At 25.4% G+C, this 21,851-nt stretch overlaps 7 protein-coding genes across 7 annotated transcripts; 3 read left to right on the top strand and 4 right to left on the bottom strand.

The window, feature by feature from the left end:
• Nucleotides 1-5,421: 5,421 nt before the first annotated feature.
• LOC128952680 (uncharacterized) lies at nucleotides 5,422-6,046 on the bottom strand. Its single transcript, XM_054298114.1, has 2 exons — nucleotides 5,954-6,046; nucleotides 5,422-5,867 (listed from the first exon to the last, which is right to left on the bottom strand). Exons 1-2 carry the CDS (start codon nucleotides 5,958-5,960, stop codon nucleotides 5,449-5,451), a joined length of 426 nt encoding a protein of 141 aa, XP_054154089.1. The 5' UTR covers nucleotides 5,961-6,046; the 3' UTR covers nucleotides 5,422-5,448.
• Nucleotides 6,047-8,937: 2,891 nt separating this feature from the next.
• LOC128953975 (uncharacterized) lies at nucleotides 8,938-9,825 on the top strand. The gene is made up of 2 exons (XM_054299529.1): nucleotides 8,938-9,406; nucleotides 9,508-9,825. Exons 1-2 carry the CDS (start codon nucleotides 8,938-8,940, stop codon nucleotides 9,822-9,824), a joined length of 786 nt encoding a protein of 261 aa, XP_054155504.1. The 3' UTR covers nucleotide 9,825.
• A 409-nt stretch (nucleotides 9,826-10,234) lies between these two features.
• On the top strand, nucleotides 10,235-11,781 carry LOC128953966 (uncharacterized). The gene is made up of 3 exons (XM_054299518.1): nucleotides 10,235-10,248; nucleotides 10,588-11,042; nucleotides 11,438-11,781. The coding sequence occupies exons 1-3, from the start codon at nucleotides 10,235-10,237 to the stop codon at nucleotides 11,764-11,766; spliced, it is 798 nt and encodes a 265-aa protein (XP_054155493.1). The 3' UTR covers nucleotides 11,767-11,781.
• Nucleotides 11,782-13,114: 1,333 nt separating this feature from the next.
• Nucleotides 13,115-14,385, top strand: LOC128953955 (transmembrane protein 53-A-like). Its single transcript, XM_054299507.1, has 3 exons — nucleotides 13,115-13,275; nucleotides 13,439-14,093; nucleotides 14,183-14,385. The coding sequence occupies exons 1-3, from the start codon at nucleotides 13,135-13,137 to the stop codon at nucleotides 14,383-14,385; spliced, it is 999 nt and encodes a 332-aa protein (XP_054155482.1). The 5' UTR covers nucleotides 13,115-13,134.
• A 735-nt stretch (nucleotides 14,386-15,120) lies between these two features.
• LOC128953945 (5-hydroxytryptamine receptor 4-like) lies at nucleotides 15,121-17,522 on the bottom strand. The gene is made up of 4 exons (XM_054299495.1): nucleotides 16,908-17,522; nucleotides 16,447-16,627; nucleotides 16,300-16,356; nucleotides 15,121-15,644 (listed from the first exon to the last, which is right to left on the bottom strand). Exons 1-4 carry the CDS (start codon nucleotides 17,520-17,522, stop codon nucleotides 15,121-15,123), a joined length of 1,377 nt encoding a protein of 458 aa, XP_054155470.1.
• Nucleotides 17,523-18,436: 914 nt separating this feature from the next.
• LOC128952125 (death-associated protein kinase 2-like) lies at nucleotides 18,437-19,893 on the bottom strand. The gene has a single exon (XM_054297466.1). It carries the CDS (start codon nucleotides 19,782-19,784, stop codon nucleotides 18,570-18,572), a length of 1,215 nt encoding a protein of 404 aa, XP_054153441.1. The 5' UTR covers nucleotides 19,785-19,893; the 3' UTR covers nucleotides 18,437-18,569.
• A 571-nt stretch (nucleotides 19,894-20,464) lies between these two features.
• LOC128953936 (serine/threonine-protein kinase STK11-like) lies at nucleotides 20,465-21,679 on the bottom strand. The gene has a single exon (XM_054299483.1). It carries the CDS (start codon nucleotides 21,677-21,679, stop codon nucleotides 20,465-20,467), a length of 1,215 nt encoding a protein of 404 aa, XP_054155458.1.
• Nucleotides 21,680-21,851: the final 172 nt, after the last annotated feature.

Below are 21,851 nucleotides of genomic sequence, written 5' to 3'. Positions count from 1 at the left end.
GTTATTGTATTTAAAAAAAACTACTATAAATAATATATTTACATATTTAGATTAATAAACATATTACTATACAATAATTATTTTTTTTTTAAAAACAATAGAAATATATTTATAAATAATTGTTATTTATCTAATATATAGTATACTTTAATAAATATTATATTTTCTCATATTTTTAGTTATAATTATAATAATAGTAAAATATTTATTTTTTTGGCAAAAGTTACGGCAACTCTAATATCAGTTTTTTTGTGAGGTATAGCTATACTGATGATGAGTCCATTGGGGGAAACGGTATGGCTTTTTAAGGGGATGATGAAAAAAAGGAGACTGTCCTCTATCTATCACTTAATATCTTTTACTATATATTTATATACAGTAAACAATATAAAGTTTATATATAAGTCTATCTGTATATCTAATAAAGGTATATATATATTATATTTATAGATAACAAACGGTAGTATTTATCTTTTTTATAATAAAAAATACTAGATATCATTTATAGACTGTATATTATGATTGATGAGATATACAGTCTATAAATGATAATGTTAGATCATTTTTTTTTGTTTTTGTTATTAAAGGGGGTATTAGTTAGAGATATAAATGTTGTAATAAAAGCGGTGTGTAATGTATAAACAATATTGAAATTATTAATAATTTTTTTTTAAATATACTAATTAATAATATTATATTTGTAGATATAGAGTATATATTATATACAATACAGATAAAAATGTTTTTATCTATTTATTGCCCAATTTATATCAATAATAATAATAATAATAATACATTTTTTACATTTTAATTATTATTACAAAAAAATTATTATATAAAACTCTTATATTTTATTAATTGAATAATAGTTTTATTAATGTATGTAATTATATTAGAAATGATTTGATTTGATTTTATTATTAATTAATAAATTGTTGTATGAATTTCTTTATTGATATTTATTTAAAGCAAAAAAATTAAATGTTTATATATTGTAAATGTTATTTATTTTAATACAAATTAATCATTTATAAATATATGATTTATCTAAACAAATATCTATATTCAATATAAATAATAACTAAAAAATATTATAAATAAATTATTAATTTGTTTGCAATTTAGTTTTACAACATATTTATTATATATTTATTTATCGATTAATTCAAAGAAAATAAATTTGGATTACATTTATAAATAATAAAAATTACTAATCAATTATTTAAATGCAATTACAATATATTTATATAAATTTATATTTATATGTTTGATTGTTTAACCTTTTAGTTATATATATATATTATTTGTTATTACATTTATTATGTTATTGTTTTATTTGTTGTACACCCGATTCACACAATTAAAGATTGAAATCATTTATAGTATATATTTAATATTTATCTATTATTTATTTGATTTTTTTGTGTCGTAAAACATTGCTATTTATATATAATAGTTTTGATATTTTTTTTATTACTTTTTTATATATAAATATATACAGTATTACAATATATATTTATAAGATTATTATAATCTTATATATTTATATATACATAAAAATTATACCACCCTTTTTGTGTGTATGTTTTTATTGATATGATTTATCTGTCATATGAAAAAAAATATTTAAAAATTTATTAGGATTTAACCACAAAATAAAACTAAAATTTACACCTAATTTATAATATGACATTTACCTAAATATTATCAAATAAATTATTAATAAAAATTTATTTTTCTCTATTATAAAGATATAGAAATTATACTGTATTTTAATAATTAGTGAATATTGAGAAAAATAAATTTATTATTTTATTTTATTTTGTTATTATAAATATAGTAGATATTTAATAAATAATTATAAATATATATATATATATATATATATATATATATATAATTTATAAGACAAAATATCGGAATTAAAATAAATATGTGTATGTTATAAATAAATTATTATTATTTAAATAGAAATGTTAATATAGTAATCTATATATTGTATATATATATGTATAAATTGACACAAATTATTTAATTATATATGTATTTTTGAATGTATTGATAATATTATATATGAAATATACTGTATATATATCTTATAAACTGTTTTTATATATTTATTCCTATAATGATAGCAAACAATCGATTTGTTTTGAATATCTTATATATAAATACAGTATATTATAGACTATTGTATTATTCATAACAAACTCTACAAACACTATACAGTATTTGTATAATTACAATGTTTTAGATAATATATAATAATAATAGTCAATATATAAATAATTAATTAGATGAATGTATTTTTACTCATTAATTTAGTTGTCTAACTCTCTCTCTCTCTCTCTCTCTCTCTCTCTCTCTCTCTCTCTTAGTTAAACATATATATATAAAATAACATAAATAAATTATTTAGTTCCCAATTATTAACGCACACTAAATGATTGATTGATTGATTAATGATAAACCATGTACAGTATTTAGTTTGCCTGGAATATTATCATATATATATATATATATATATTTACATTGTACAATTAAGTTTTATATCACTAATTAATCAAATTATCAATAATTAATTTTTATTACATTTTATGTACTAGATACTACTAGTAATGTTTAACAAATATTATTTATATATATATATATATATATATATATATATTGTTTCATTTTAATAAATATAATTACATTAAAAAAAATAAATAATATGATAATTGACTATTTGAATTTTTTGTTTATTTATTTATAATATTATTGCAACTATCAGAAAAAAATTAAAGAAAAACTTAACTATAGATTTACTTTTATAATTTAAACATTTTTATATAATAAATAATATAATGCTTTAAATATAAGATTTTATTTAACATTTATTTATAACATAACCTAACAAAACAACAAAAATTAAAATACAAAACATGTCTTCAATAATTAATAATAATAATAAAAACAATTTAAAGACTAATAAATAAATTAATCACTCACTCACTCACTCACTCACTCACTCACTCACTCACTCACTCACTCACTCACTCACTCACTCACTCACTCACTCACTCACTCACTCACTCACTCACTCACTCACTCACTCACTCACTCACTCACTCACTCACTCACTCACTCACTCACTCACTCACTCACTCACTTTGACTTTAATCAAAGCTTATATACTTTTTTATACCAAATATTTTTCACTTTTTTTTTGTTTTATTGTCAAACTTTCACTAATGTTTCCGAACAACGGAACTCATAATTTTTTTTTATAGGAAAGTGCTGAACATTATTGTTAGTGTGCCCTTAATATATATATATATAAAAGTAGTCTAACCTTTCAACTAATTTAGTTTAACAACAAAATAGTCTACAATCGACACATTGAGAGTTAAATACTTTGATTTGATTTAATGTTATGATGACTAAACACATACTGATAGTAATGAATGATAAATATTGAGAATAATAATAATAATAAATATATTATAAATATATGTATTTAAAACAAGAATAATAGAAAATATTTTTTTAAATCTAAAATCTAAAAAAATTATAATATAGAGTCTATTTATAATTGAAAATGGTAGTTTTTTAATTAAATATATATATATATATATATATATCAATAGTCCAGGATAAACATGATTGAAAAGTGATTTTTTTGAAACTCTATCTCTACTATTGTATAGTAATTTGTTTCAACAAATAAAATAAATTAGTGTCAATAGAAAGTGTGTAGGGGTTGTAGGGGTCAGACATGTACAGACAAATCCCCTCAACAACAACAACAACAAAAAAGCAATAAGTTTTAATCAAATTGCTATTACAATCAAATTTGTGAAACTATAGGAGATTTTTAATATACTCTGAGTGTATATATATATTGACTATTTTTGTTGGTCTATATATATATTACTATAGTATTGATACTATGAGTAGATTTTTATTTTGTTAAAAAAATGTTTTGTTTATAATAAGAATATTATTTTATATATTTATTCTAAATTTTAAGCAAGTTTTAGATTTTAATGTTTTATATTACTATTATATTAATTAAAATCATATTAAATTATCAGATTTTTTTTATTAACATTATTTTTACTTTTTAAAACATTAATAATAAATTAAAAGTGGTCTTTAATAATAATAATAATTATTATTATTATTATTAATTAGTAGTAGTAGTAGTAGTAGTAGTAGTAGTAGTAGTAGTAGTAGTAGTAGTAGTAGTAGTACTAAAACTCATTTATCTATTGATATTTAATTATTAATTATAAAAAATAGTAATATAATTTATATCAATGTTATTATTGAATTGTATACTTTATATATAAATATATTTTATAAATAAATATTTTTGTACTTACTAGTATATTTAAAAAAAACATTTATCTAACAAATGTAAACTAGAAATGTTAATTAAACTATCAAATTAAATTGATTTTAAGCGATACTATATTTAAATAAAATAAAAATGAAAAAATATTTAACAATATCTTATAAAAAAATATTATTTTAATATTTTATGTGTCCTTCAATAATAACTGTTAGATAAGTACAGTTAGTGTGTGTGTGTGTGTGTGTTAATTGAAGCGCAAATGTCTAACACACCCATAATTTAATTTAATTATTAACAAATAATAAGTAAAAAAAACTAATTTGTTTTTTATTGTTTTGTTTTATAAATAATTTCTAAACTGAAAAGTGCTCTAATTTTTTTTAGTTATCTGTTTAAAAAAATATATATTTACATATAAATTATAGGATTTACACTAATGTTAATATTATAATAAATTAATAAATACTTAAATAATAATTTCTATAATAAATATATACCAAGTATTGAAAATTGTATTAAATATATTTTTTTTTACTAATAATCTAATGTTAATCTAGAATATAATAAATATTTTACTGATAATTGTTTACTATAAGTATTTTTTATAAATAAAATATAATTTTATCATTATTATAATTAAATAATAATTTTTATTATTATTTAATATAATTAATAATATATTAAACATTAAAAATAATAATTAAAAAATATAATTTTTATGCATTTTAAAAATCTTGATTTTTATTTATTTCAAAAATCATTAATTTAGTAACAAAATTAAAATTGCAATTCAAATATCATAAATATTTACACACAAAAAAAATATTAATAAAATAATAATTAGATATACAATAATAAAAATATATATAATATAATATAATGTTTGTTTTAAATATACAATAAATTAACAAATAATTTTTAAATATTAGATTAAATACAACAAAATAAAATAAATTTACAACAAAAACAAACTAAATGAGCATTTTTTTCTTCATATGGTATAATAATATCTTTGAAATAGTTTATTATATCATTAAAATCAAAACATGAGATACCGTTTTACCTAAATAATCAATAGTCCCCTAAACTTGATTTTTATTAGCATTTTTTTAGGACGAGTAGCCACTGTTAGTGTGTTTCAAGTTTTGACTGATATCGTCGATAATACCGTCGACATCGACATTAACGTCTCCCAGACCACCGCCCAGACCACCGCCCAGACCACTGCCCAGACCACTGCCCAGACCACCGTCCAGAAAACCGTCCTTCTTGTGAATGGGTGCCGACTCGTAGTGTTTAACTGGTGGTGCGTAATGGGCTACCGGTTCCTTGTGATAGATTTGGTGCTCGTATTTGGGTAATTCAAATTTAGGTGTATGATGATAAACCTGGGGCTTATGATAGTCATCGATTACCGGATAGTGTCCGTGATGTTGGTCACCGGTATCCGACGTATGGGTCCATCCCTTTCCTTTGCCGTGATGGTGGGCCGGGTGCTCGATCTTTGACCCGTATTCCCATTTACGGCCTAATTATTAATTGTTATTAGACAACAAAAAATATTTTTTAAATATTTATTTCTATATAAAAAAAAAGTTATATAATATCTAATACATAGCATATCTCTATCACAGCACAGGGATATCAATATTTTCCAAAATAGACTCACTTACTCACTCACTCACTCACTCACAAGTCAGACACAAAAAAACTAACTAACCTTTTGGTGATGACATAACTGTCATAATGTTGACAAACATACACACAAATAATATAATATATGAATTCATAGTTAGATTTTATTTAAATAACTTTTAATACAATTTATATAACTTTTTTTAGTTTAGTTTAGTTATATATTTATAACAGTATTTTTCACTTTTCTACTATTTTTTTTAGTTATTGAAACTATAAAACTTTTAAACTATGATTGACTAAACAAATAAAAAATACATTACTTTATATATACTTTTATTTTCTCTGGTATTGAACCAAAATTATTGTCACTTAAATATTTCTCAACCCATTAACGAAAAAAATTTTTTGTCGCCTGAAATATACCAGTAATTAGTAGTTAGTTATGCAACAAAATACTAAAATAATTGTATCCTAAAAATATAAGGCAACCTTCAAATTAATTTTTTTAAATGTATTGTTATATAATATCTATTATATGTCTCATTGATTTTTCTGTAAATCCTGTATGTCGATAATTATTTGAAAATAATATAAAAATTATATTAATATATAAAAATTGTAGACATTTTTTATCAGATTATATTTACAATTTTTTTTTAAAAAATACTAATTATTATATAATGCAATTTAACGGTTAATTGAATTAAATTTGATTTTTTTTGTTTGTTTGCAATTATGTTGTATTGACTGATAATTACATAAAAATGTATTTTTTGTTGTTTTAGATATAAAATATATTTATAATACAATACTGTTATATAACATTAAATTATGAATATTTTTTTCTTAAACATTTTTTATAGATTATTGAAATATTTATATTTATTTAAATAATTAATAATTATTTCCCAATAAAAATGTCATTGTCATAGGCCTGGGGCCTATAAATAAAACATTATTTAATAGGTTATAAATTTTTTTTTAAATAGTGATTAATATAACATAATATGTAATTAAAGAGTGATTTTTGTTTTATTATGTGTTATATAAATAAAAATTATTTCAAAATTTTTATTATTGTTATTATTAATGTGTGGGTGTAGTCTTTAAAAATATACTATAAAAAATAATAGTAATAATCTATTATTTTATTATTAATGTAATTAAATTTGTTTCCTAATATATCCTGTGTTAACAAAATAATAGATTTTTAATAATTATTAATGTATAAATAAATTCAATTTAAATGAGAAAATTATTAATATATATTTTTTAAATATTTCTGTAATTAATATTAAATAGTATTTATTTTAAAAATAGTTTGTATAATAAATTATTTTGTATTATTGACAAAAAGTTATAGTTAATAATTAAAATTATATTTTATTTATAAGTTTTTTTATTAAACTTTTTTAATGTTTATAATTATTAAGTTTTTTTGTATAATTTTTATGTTTTTTTCTAGATTGTAAATAAATAATTAAATGTTATTTCTATATATATAAATTTTAGATATAAATTAATTTGACTATTTGACAGTGATAATATATTATAATAAATTTATTTACTCATAAATTTTTATTATTTTATATCTATATATATATATAATACTTTATTATAACATTATAATCTATTATTACTTAATTATTATTAGACATAAGTGTCAAAGTCATCGGAAATTGTACGAAACAATGTCATAGAATAATACACATAGAAAAACATATTTTTTTAAATTTATAAATAAATATTGTATATAAAGTTTTATTTATTATTAATATTTAGGATTTATCATTGAAATCGCTGTCATTATTGGCATAATTATTATATACAATATATATGTTAAGCACACGAAATACTTGACTAAAAAATTTGAAAATAATATTTATATTTCGCAAAACTTATTGCAACAATAAAAAAACAATTGTTTTGATGGTTTGTTAAACACTATGTGTTTACGTGTTGTTGTTGTGGTTGAAAACAGTTGTATTTTATTGAGGACTGTCCGCTAATCCCAAGGATTAGTGCCGATAAACATACTTAACCTTCACTTTTGATTTAAATTTTTTCCTATTTATATATGAATTTTATTTTATTTTTTGCTTTTTTAAATAAACCTATGAATACATTAGTATAAATAATAATTATTATTAATTATAGTAAGTATATTGTTTGAAAAAATAATTACTAAAATAATTAGTATTAATTAGTATACATTAATGTGTGGTATAATTTTTTTTCTTAAAAAATTAATTCAATAATAAATATGTTTTAAAAAGTGAATTAATAATTATATTTATTTATTTTCAAACCTGTTAACTAAAAATAAAAACAAATAATTTGCTTTAATTAAATTATATATATATATATTAATAAAAATTTTATATTATTTTATTTTTAATTATCTTAATTTATTTAATAATCATTTATAAGTAATTTTACAGTAAATATATTTTTTAATTTAAAAAAAACAATTATTATAAATATTTTCTTATGACTTTGAAATTTGTTGTTTTTTCTCTTTTACTTTTAGTTAATAAAAAAATAATAATAAATATTTTTTTTAAAAAAAAACTTTAATCAATAATTTTTTAAGAAAGCACTGGTATTACTGGTTAGTATAGTTATAGTCAATGTGTGTGTGTGTGAGTGCAGTCAACCATTGAAACTGGTGGTCCAGGGAATAGGACTTTAAAAATAAAATAAAATAATGTTAACTATAATAATACAGTAATACTATTAGTGAAAGTGTTATATAATATATATACTGTATATAAACTTTTTTTTTATTGTTGAATAAATTACATTTTTATTTTTTAAAAAATCTTATCTATTTAATATAATTAATTTTAATGTGATTTAATTAACTATATTTTTAAGTCATTTAACTAAAATTGTAAAAAGTTATTCAATAATATCATACTAATAATAATAATAATAATAAATTTTTAAGTAATTAAAAAATGTCATTAAACTCAAAATATCATTACTTTAATAATTATAATCAACCACTACTGATACTACTACCAGTGCTACTACTACTACTACTGGCGCTGACCATTGACCAGTCCCAGCAATATTGTGCAAAGTTTGGCCGACATCTACTTCAGCACCAGTGTGTACTGACACCGGAATCATCGGAAGGACCATTTTATCTGCCCTATCATCTGACCCGTCGGGATGTACGCGAAGATCGTGAAGGATTGCCGTTTGTCCTGAAGCTGACCGTTACGGATGTGAATACATGCGAACCGTTAAACAATGTGACAGTAGATATATGGCAGGCGGACGCCAGTGGCGAATACTCGGGCTATGTTAGGGCCAGCCCTAGTGGCGGCGGTCATTCACCGCCCAGCGATAATGCAACCTTCCTACGGGGCATACAGATGACCGATCAGAATGGCCAGGCTGAATTTATGACCATATTTCCAGGTGCCCCTGATTAAATAAATAATTAAATTTATCATATATATAATTGTTTTTGTTGTTGATGATGTGTGTGTGTGTGGATGGGTGGGTGCGCACACCTGTAGGTTGGTATGACCCGCGTACTACACACATACACTTGCAGACACATCTAGCCGGGCGTACTCTACACACCGGTCAACTGTATTTTCCCGACAAAATGGTTGCCCGTATTGGCCGCTATTATCCGTATAATAATACCAAATATGTTCGCATGAATAATGCCGAGGACTGGCTGTTCAAGCGGTTCAACGGCCAGGACTCGATGATACAGCGATTCAAACCGTTAAGAGGTAGACGACTGGCCAACGGACTGGTCGGTGAAATTATTGTCGGTTTGGATCCTAATATGGACTCCAAAGAGGCCCTTCACGGTCGTGGATAAGACGGTCATAAAAATCTCGCAACTATTTTGTTGTTGTTTTTTTGGATTTAATTTAATTATATTTGTATTTTCCAATAAAATAAATTAATGTTTAATATAAACTTATTTTATCAAAAAAATACACATTTAGATTGAGATTATATACTATATTTTTGTTGCTAAAAGTAAGAAAAAATTATTTGTATATATTTGTTTGACTGTGTTTTTATGACATTTTAAATGATAATATGTAAATGAAATTAAAATTATTAATACTATATCTAGTAATTATAGTTAAAAATATTTTCCGATAATATTTTTTATTTAGTACTTTAGTAATAATAATAATAATAATAAAAGCAATTAATTATTATTTATTTTCTATTTAATTGAATTAATTAATATTTATTGCACTGGTTTTTGGATAAAACATGAAATATTCATTGTTTTTATTTTTATTTTTAGTTAAGCTTTTTAAATAATAATAATAATAATAATAATAATAATAATAATAATAATAATAATAATAATAATAATAATAATAATAATAATAATTGCTTTTAGCAATGACACTGAAAATTTTAATAAATTAATAGTTTATATTAATAAATCTTTCTACTGTTAAGCTAACAGTCCCCTCACACACACACAGCCCTCACAGTTTTTGGCACTGGTATCTCATATTTTTTAGCACCCAGTATATTGTCGAAACAGTTGTTATATTATTATTAATATATAATAATTATAATATAAAAATAATTAACTAATTAAAAAAAATGAAAATAACTAAACAAAAACAGGTAACTAATAATTATTTTCAACTACTTGTGCTGACCCTCAACACTGTGTTGTTGGTGTTGTTGTTTGTCAGTCCATCCCAACAATACTGTTCAAAGTTTGGCCGACATCTACTACAACATCAGTGTGTACTCACACCGGAAGGTACTGAAGGACCGTATTATTTGCCCAGAAATTTGATCCGTCGGGACATACGTGAGGACAGACAGGGACTACCGTTTCGTCTGAAGCTAACCATTACTGATGTTAATTCATGCGAACCGTTGCGCAACGTTTCGGTAGATATTTGGCAGTGCGATGCTAGTGGCAAATACTCCGGCTATATCGGGCACCGGCCTACCAGTGTCCAGCACGCACAGCCTACCGATAATACAACATTTTTAAGGGGTGTCCAAATTACCGACGATAATGGACGGGCAGAGTTTAATACAATATTTCCAGGTTTTTATGTTAATTATATAATTTTATAATTAATATTATTATTATAAGTAAAATACAGTACTATATATATGATATTTTAACTTTAAAAAATATAATTATATAAATACTAAATATTAGTTATGTTTATTATTATTATAGTATAGTAGATCTACTGTTATAAATTTATATAATATTAATAGTAAATTAATATTTTTTTTGTAATTTTCAGTATTATATAAATATAGTATTAGTGAATATAATTATAATTTAATGATTTTATAAATTTATTTATTTATTAACAAATTATTATTATTATTTTGTAATTTTGATTAACATGAATACAATTTTATTTAATATATATTATATATATTATCTATAATTATTTTTTTAAATTTTAATAATAATTTTTGAAATAGGTTGGTACGGTGGCCGGACAACTCACATACATATACAGACACATATGGGCGGCAAAACTGTCTATACGGGACAGTTATATTTTACTGACAAACTGGTCAATCGTATAGCACGTATGCAACCGTATAATATGACAACTGGCCATCGAAATACCAATGAAGGAGATTATATATTTCGTAGGGACAGCGGTAACGATACTATTATTAAACGTATAAAAATGATTAAACAAACTAATCGTTTGCTGGCCAGTGGACTGGTAGGCGAAATGATTATCGGTTTGAACCCAAACACAGAATCTCCATACGCTTTGTATGGTAAAGGCAAACGATAATTAAGTTAAATAATACAATGGTTTCAATGTTTTGTTTTTTTTGATTAAAAATAATAATAAATAAAATAATTATCTAATTATTAGATTCTAATATATTGTATTAGTATATATTTTGTGTGCAAACTTATTGTATAATTATAATTGATTTTTTTTAATATAACAAATATTAATATATTCAATGAATTTAATTTTTTTAAATTATCAGATAATGAATGATAATTTATAATTTATATAATTACTTAATATACTGTATTTAGACTAACATTAAGTTATTAATGATCTATATATGTCAATTAATTTTTGTTAAGTTTTATTTATTATTTTTTAGCATTATTTTTTAGGCGCACCAATACATTATTAATTTTTTAAACTAATTGTATTTTATCATCTAATTTAAATCAATTAATTTGTATACAGTATGTAATAATGTATTACATAATTGTTAGTTTGTATAAATTAAAATTAAAGTTAAAAAAATACAGTATAATTTATTGCAGTTATAAATAAATAGTATCCAGGTCAAGTGCTGTCATCTACTAGTGCTGGTATAGTATATACTGTATATATGTATAGGGAGTTAGGAAGCAAAGGGTTGACACCAATAAATAGTTATTTGAATTGTAATAAATTCAATAAAAATATTTGTTATTATTATCAAAATTGATTAGTAACTTAAAAAAATTATAAAAATTATATTCAAGTTTTTTTTCTATTATTGCTATTTTAATATATTATTTATCATATATCCCTTTCATATGTTTTTATATTAGAAAATATAAATAGTTTAACTTAACTCATTAGAAATTTTTTAGATAATTTTTTTTTGTTTGTATTAATTAATAAATTTTATTAATGATTTCTAAAAAATGACTCATATTTCTAGTAAATAATTTTTTTTATATAAAACTACTGATAGTTTTATTTCCCACATTTTATCAACGAATAAATATTATATTAAATATACTGTAATTAAATTGTTATAAATTCAAAAAAAAATTAAAACATTAATTTATCTGTAAAAACATTTGTAATTATTATTATTTTTTATTTTTTTGTTATACGATATCATATCATAGTTGTATATAATTTAAAACTGATATTAAATTTATATCTTTTTTACAATATTAACCTTAAACTTATCTGTTAATATATATATATATATATATAGTATATTTGATATCATATTATTATTAAAATGTATATATTTTTTAAAAAATGTTTAATGTTTTTTAATAGATTATATTTGATTGAATTTGTCACAAATTTTTATACTGTATATATATATTTTAATATACTGTATATATATATTTTAATATACTTTAATAATAATAATACTAATATACAGTAATCTAATAAAAAGTTAATAAAATGATTTATAAATTGTTATCAATTAACCGATTGGCTATTAAATGGCGTCTAAATAATGGCCTCAAAAACTTGTCAATTATCGGTAATATTGGTGGTGGCCATCGATTTTTGGCCAATGTTGGCGCTAATAATAATTATAAGGTATTAAATATTTTTTTTTAAAAAATTAACTAAAGTATATATAAATACACAAAAAACATATGTTTTAAATATATTAATAAAAATAGTATATAATTAATTAAATAACACTTTATTTACTTTAATTAAAATAATTAATGTAATTAAAAATTAAAAAAAATTTTAGACAAAATTAGTGACCAAAATAATGAGAAAAAATAAGTTAAATCTACCGAAAAATATGAGTCTCGATTATTGTTGTTCAAGTGTCGCACCCGAGACTATGCCAATGATTGACGGCCAACAACACCAACAATCGATGGCCATTACGGAAACCCGCAGACCGTTGACACTGTTATGTGTGTGGATGTTAGCCAAAGACAAACACATTGAAAAGTATCGGCAAATGTGGTTCAAACGTGGTTTCGATGTCCTAACCGTTCGGACATCGCCGCTGGATCTACTGATGCCACCGATTGGCGGAATGACAGTGGCCAGAAATGTGGTCAACAGTTTGCACGAACTTAGCGGCCATTACAACGAGATAGTGGTTCATATATTTTCTGTTGGCGGCTATCAGTTTGGTCTAACCCTACAACAGTTGACTAGTAGTCCAGTAAACAGTTATCTCGTGGACTTAATTAAAGGTATAGTCATCGACTCGTTTGTCTATCCCGATGACTGTGCACCCGGTCTATCGCGTGCCATAACTAAGCACCCGTTAGTACAGCCGATGATCGAACAGTCCATATATGTCTTTCTCTGGCTATTCAAGAATATATGTGTCAAATACTATGATATGGCTGTCGATGCGTTTGCCAATCCTAGAGCTAAATATTCCGGTATTCTCTCTACCCCTCTATTCTGGACATACCTGTCCTCAACTTATTGTATTTAAACTAATTTATTATTTTGTTTGTTTGTTTGTTAGGACTTTTCTTGTACTCGAAAGACGATTTGGTCAGTAATGTTGCGACCAATGATTATCTGGTGGACATATGGCGTCGGGCCGGCCATAACGTCAGGTCCAAGTGCTGGGATCGGTCAACACATGTACTACACTATAGAGACCATCAACAGGAATACGAGGACGAGTTGGACGCCTTCATCAAGAGTTTGAATTTGAAAAAATAATAATTAATTTTCTTTTATATATTTTAAAAATAAATAAATTACAATATTTATTATATATTTATATTTTTAATTTACTGTATAATATAATATTTAATTCAAATTTACATTTTTGTTTTTGATTTTATAAAATTAAATATTTCTTAATATTGTATATGTTTTTTATTTAAATGTATGTATAAATATTTATTTTATTTTTAAATAAAAATAATTATTAGTATTATTAGTTAATTAATAATTTTTTAAACGCTTGACGAAATTCCCGATTAAATATCGTATAGATTAATGGATTAACAAACGAGTTAATCAATTGTAAATTCAATAGTAAATAAAATAATTGATAATGGTCAACTATGTATTGATAATCGGTAAACAATAAAAATAGACTCAACGGTATAATAAATAGACAGTAGAGTACGGTAATGATGGCCAATGTTTTGGTTACACGAAATTCCCGACGCAATACCCGTTTGCTAGTTTGATGATTATTATTGTCCGGTAAGTTATCTGGTTTTTGTTGATTACCCGAATTACCCGAATATTTGTTGTGGAATTCAATTGATTTCTGATTATAAATTATAAATAAAATAAATTAAACATTAAATAAATATTTATAATATTTATATCTATATATACTTATATACTATGCTATACTGTACTACAGGTTATATACAGTATATGCTTTGAATAATTTTATTCATACATATAATTATAGTTTATTGAAAAATAACTATTAATTTAAATCACCATCATCATCATACATACCTTATAGATCATATAATAAGCCCAGGTCATAATTGTAAACGGTATGATAACCTCTATGGATGTCAATATTTTATAGTGTAGTTCCTCACTGAATGGCAAACATAACTGTTTGGCCATCAATTCCTCTTGCATACGGCTATCATGAAATCCAATGGTCGGATATATGTTGGCTACCAATGGCCACGACCACGAAAACACTATCATACCTACTATTGGCCACTTGTTTGCCGACTTTGAATAGTTCAATCGGCTAACCGATAGATATCTATCAATCGAAATAAATACCAAATGATTGACCGATGCACTGCCGCAGACCAGTACTACCGAACTAATAAAATAACACATAAAACTACCGGTTGTCCAATGCATCAGATCTATGATAACAAAATACGAGCTAAACGGTAGTGCCGTAAAACCGATAATCAAATCGGTTATACTAAGCGATAGTATTAGATAATTGGATTTTAAACGTCTAAGTTTAGGTGTCCTCACAATTGCTATAATAACCAATAGATTGCCAAATATAGTCATATATATCACTATAAATGAAACGATTGACGATAATAGTTGAAGAAATAATAATTGTTTTTCATAAACATGTGTAGAGTTATACATAATTTATTTATTTATTTTTAAATAATGATAATTTTTACTATTGTATTTAAATATTAATGATAATAATAATAATAATAATAAATATCTATTTAAATAAAAATTTCTCAAAAAAAATATTTAAATTCAATATATTTTTCAACAATTTGCTGTTAAATTTTTGTTGTTATGTAATACAAAAAAAAATTAAGTTTATATCCTTTATTCATAATTTATACAATTATTATAAATTACTATTTGTTTTTATTTGTATGCATTTATTTATATTACATTTTATCTATAAAAAAAAACAGGATATTGTAATATAAATTGTTTCTCAATAATGTACAATATTTATTATTATTATTATTTATTATTATTAAATAATATAAAATATTATCTAATAATCTAAATACTATAAGTGAATAGTACTAAATATATTTATATACAATATTTTTTATTATTTTTTTAGATTTTATAATTAATGTTTTTAATTAAATTATATTTTTTTTAAATATATTTATTTAATTAGATTTTTTGTTTCTTCAAAAAATAATATACTTTTAAATGCTTGACGAAACTCCCGATTAAATAGTGTATAGATTATTGGATTAATTGCTGAATTAGTTAAAAATAGATAAAGTACCATGTAGAATAAATGATTATGGTCAATTATCCATTGATAATCGGTAGCCAACATTAGTATACTGAATGGCATCGTAAATAGACAGTAGACTACGGTAATAATGGCCACTGTTTTGGCCACACGAAACTCCCGGCGCATAATGAGCTGGTGTTTGTGCGGATGATTAGTGTCCGGCAAATTGTCGGCCACTACTACTATTGGCCGATGTTTTTCATCATATTTTTTACGATATTCGTGTGATTTCTATTAGTTTTTTTTGAATACAATATGTTTTTTGAATAAATTGTAAATATATATATATATATATATATATAACTAAAAAAACGTCAATATATAAATTTAAAAAATATGATAAAAAATAATATTTTAATAATAAATTTTCATAAACACTTAATTGTGACATATATTGTACATTAGTTTAGAGATTAGAGTAATTATTTTTAAATAAATGTAGTTTTATATTATTTAATTTTAATTTAATTTATTTTTAATATATATTTTTCAAATTTTTATACCGTTTTACCTGAAAAATCCTATAATAAGCCCACGAAATGATAGCAAACGGTACAATATTTTCAATTAATGTCATTAACTTATAGTGTAGTTCACCACTGAATGCCAAACATAATTGATTGGCTATTTGTTTGGCAAACATTTTGTTATCGTTGATACCGATTGTCAGATAAATATTGATAATCAGTGGCAAAATCCACGATACGGCAATCATGCCGACAATTGGCCACTTGTTGGCCGATCGGGAATACTCTAGTCGATGTACCGATAGATACCGATCGATGGCTATGAACAGTAGATGATTGGACGAAGCCGTAGCACAAACCGATATGACTGCTGTAACAAATTGACACATAAACGCACCGGTAGTCCAATCCATGAGATCATGGATATAGACATAGGAAACAAAAGGCAATATTATTGAACCGCATATCAGATCGGTTACACTCATCGATAGTATCAGATAATTGGATTTTAGCCGAAGTTTAGGTGTCCTCCAAATAGCTATAATAACCAATAGATTGCCAAATATTGTCATATATATCACTATGAATGCGATGATTGACGACAATAGCTGTAAAAATATTAATTGATTTGTCTGTATATGTGTTGAGTTATACGCCATACTTACCTATGATATTACCGATACTATAATTAATATATAAATTATGACAAAAAAATATTTTTATAATTTGTTTCAATTAATTATTATATCAAGTCATAGAAAAAACTAAGTATATATATAACTATTATTTTTATATTTATAAAAATATTTATTTAAGTTTTCTATTAACTTATTTAAAAAAGGAAATTAAATTTTATTAATAGCAAAAACATAAACACAATTTTATAATAGTTTTTACCGGTTAAACAAAAAAATTATTTATTTATCAATAATATACAGTATAACAGTATAATTAATATTAATAAAAATAAAAATGTTGACTAAAAAATAAATATTTGTTGTAAATATAATATTTGTAAATAATTGTATCATTAATTGTATTATTTTTTTTATATTAACATATACTTTAATTTTTTTCGACAATTTTCTGCTACTCTTTGATAATGACATCAAATTTTTTTTGAATTAGATTTTATCGCTAATTAATTTTCCTAACAGTTATTATAATTATTATTAAAAATCAATTATCATCTAACAGGAGACCAGTTTTATCTATCAATTCAAACAATGCAATCATCAGATCCTAACTCTAACTGTTAATAATTGATAATTGTTTTGTTGGGCAACAAAATCAATGTTCAAAAAAATGTGTTTGAAATTCAAACTTTAAATCGTCTGTCTCTCTCAACAACAAAAAAATAAAATAAAAAATAAAAATCAGATTTAATTTAACAAAAATCATTTAAAAACTATTAAAAAAAACTAATATACAGTAATTTATATGTTTAACAGTTGAATATTATGATATTTAGCGAAATAATAAAAATATTTTGTAAAAATCAAATAATAGCTATTAAATGTTTGTTTTAAAATTAATTGTTAATTGGGTTTATTTTAATGGTTTACTACTACCCCACTCACTACCCCTAACCTAACCAATAAATCAAATAATATAAAAATTGCATACAGTTTTTGGTTAATTGTATAGACTCACCCATCCGTCCGCCATCTAACCACACCATATCTGTCCATTCATCCATCCATCCATCATAAAACCTGTTGCATCCATGGACAGGTGCGTACATATTGGACAGTTGGCCTCTCACCGGGCACTGTACTGGTCATCAACATCAATAGCTCGATCATTGGATGATTTTTCTCAAATTTTCCCGTAAATACTAGACTGTCGTCGATAAATGAATTGGGACTGACGTCACGCAACCAACCGGTAGTCGGGTAACAGTACTGATCGATTTCGTCGAAACCAATCAAACTGAGCGCCATTGTCATACCCAGCGAATAGATGTCCAGTTTTTCGGTATTAAACATCTGTATGGGACTGTTTGGCGGCAACTGTTTATAGGCAAACACTTCGGGCGCCAAATAACGAGCCGTACCTTTTTTGACTGACCTTTCCATCGAAGGTTCATCGGCATGGAAAACTTCGGCCAACCCGAAATCGGCCAACTTGTAGATATGAGGGGCACCGTGCGGTTGTTTAAGGAACAGTATATTATCCGGTTTGATGTCCAAATGGGCGACACGATTCTGATGCAAATAGCCTAGTCCTTCGATTACCTGTTTCAACCATCGATGAGCACCTATCTCATCGTATACCTGATCGGGCAGACTGTCCATTTCGTCCAACAAATCTCCGTCGCATAGTTCCATAAATATAAACGAATACAGAGACGGAAAACCGGTCCGATCGTCGCGCACGTGTAGTACAGTTTCTACGGACACCATATTCGGGTGTCTTAAGCCGCGTACCGACTCAACATCCCTGAGCATCATTCTCATTGCTTCCGTCAGCGAGCCATACAAATTGACAAACTGCCAGATTTGCAATATTTTCACAGCCATTGTGCCGTTGCCCGGACCCATATCCACACGCCATACCTCACCGAATGCACCCTCGAGTATCTTAGTCTCTATCTGTATGCCTAACTGTGCCAACAACGGCTTAGCCACTTGCCAACTGCCCGATAAATTCAACTCATTGGGTACGTTAGTCGGAAAGCATTGTTCGTACGGTAGCGGCCCGTAAATTGGTAGACCAGTCTGCGGATCGCGACCAAAAGCTGCGGGACCATCGGTTGCAAATTTTTCACGGATTTCGGTCGGAATGTCCATAACTCGACCTCTCTGATAGTATAGAGCGTATTGCGGATCTAATACGGGTCGCGGGTAATTGAGCGAACCGGGTAATAGACCTGGATCCCGACCGCCTATTTTGTCTCTAATCAAAGATAGCTTAGCCATAGCTAGTAGTAGTAGTAGTAGTTTGTAGTAGTTGTAGTAGTAGTGCTGGTGATACTGATATTTGTAGTGATATTTGTGGTAATTGTGTTATTGATTACGACAACAATAGAGAAATATTTTTAATTTTTTTTGTTAATTAAAAAAAATAATAATCAAATAAAAAATTTCTTAACAATAGATTTTCAAATTAAATAAAATACAATTAATTTAAAACTACTACCTCCTCTCCCTTCCTCATACTACATACTATTTTCTAACCCTCCTAACCCTCCTAACCCTCTCTCTCCCCCACTCAACCCAACCTAACCTAACATTTTTAGCTTACATATATAAAAACTAATTGTTTAAATGGTTTTTATAATAAAGTAATAATACCGGTATGTAGATTGCATTATAAAGTTTAGCCATAACTGCATATAAATTATAATACAGTATTTAATTTTTGACAGTATATGTATTGTAATGTAAATAACATATACAGTAGTATTTAAAATCTTTAAAAAAAAACTTCATATAAATTTTTTATAACTAATTTTTTTTTAATGGTTTACTTACCCCCTTCCCCCCCTTCCCTAAACAGACTACTTTCTAATAAATATTGATGACATATAAAATTGCATACCATGGTTTTCTTGTATAGACTTACCCATCTAACCACTACCTGTCCATCCATCCATCAATCATAAAACCTGTTGTAGCCATGGATTGTTGCGTAACTGTTGAATAGTTGGCCTCTGTCCGGGTACTGTATTGGTCATCGACATCAATAGGTCGATCATCGGATGATTTCTTAGATATTTATTAGTAAAAACAAGAAAGTCATCGATAAACGAATTGGGATCCAAGCCCTGTACCCAACCAGTCGTTGGGATACAGTATTGGTCGATACCGTTGAAGCCAATCAAACTGAGCGCCAGTGTCATACCCAGCGAATAGATGTCACATTTTTCCATATCAAACACCTGTACGGGACTGTTTGGCGGCAATAGTTTATAGACAAACACTTCGGGCGGCAAATATCTGGGCGTACCTTTTTTGATTGATCTTTCCATCGATGGTTCGTCGGCATGAAAAACTTCGGCCAACCCAAAATCGGCCAACTTGTAGACATTGGGTGCACGGCGTGGTTGTAGTTTGAATAGTATATTATCCGGTTTGATGTCCAAATGGGCGACACGATTCTGGTGCAAATAGTCCAGTCCTTCGATTATCTGTTTAAACCATCGATGAGCACCCACTTCATCGTACACATCGCCAGGCAGCTTATCCATCTCGTCCAACATATCTCCGTCGCATAGTTCCATAAATATAAACGAATAAACGGCCCGAAAACCGGTCCGATCGTCGCGCACGTGTAGGACATTCTCGACGGACACCATATTCGGATGTCTTAAGCCGCGTACCGATTCGACATCCCTGAGCATCATTCTCATTGCTTCCGTCAGCGACCCGTACTTACCGATAAACTGTTTGATTTGCAATATTTTCATAGCCATATAGTTATTGCCGGGACCCATACGTACGCGCCATACTTCGCCAAACGAACCGCCCATTATCTTTCTCTGTACCTGAATGCCTAACTGTGCCAACAATGGTCGAGCCGTTATCCAATTGCCAGACAAATCCAAGTCATGGGGTATATTAGTCAGAAAGCATTGTTCGTACGGTAGCGGCCCGTGAATTGGTAGACCAGTCGGCTGGTGGCGACCAAAGGCTGCGAAACCATGGGTGTCATATTTTGCCCGCTCTTCCTTCGCAATGTCCATAACTTGACCGCTCTGATAGTATTTAGCGTAATGCGGATCCAATACGGGTCGCGGGTAATTGATGGAACCGGGCAATAGACCTGGATCACGATCACCTATTTTGTCTCTAATCAATGATATCTGAGCCATGGCTGGTAGTAGTAGTAGAAATTTGTAGTAGTGCTGGTGATACTGATATTTGTAGTGATAATACTTTTGCGGTAATTATTGTATTTTTTTTTTTTTTTGATGACAACAATTAGATAAAATTATTACAATAGAAAAATTTTGAAAAATTTTTTTGTTGTAAATTTTTTTAAAA

Source organism: Oppia nitens, unplaced genomic scaffold (genome assembly GCF_028296485.1).
Source record: "Oppia nitens isolate AA-2021 unplaced genomic scaffold, nextdenovo-longstitch-racon4-pilon3 scaffold11_pilon_pilon_pilon, whole genome shotgun sequence".
Classification (NCBI taxonomy): domain Eukaryota; kingdom Metazoa; phylum Arthropoda; class Arachnida; order Sarcoptiformes; family Oppiidae; genus Oppia; species Oppia nitens.
The sequence above is the reverse complement of the archived record's forward strand: the minus strand, read 5'-3'. Positions and strand labels throughout refer to the sequence as shown.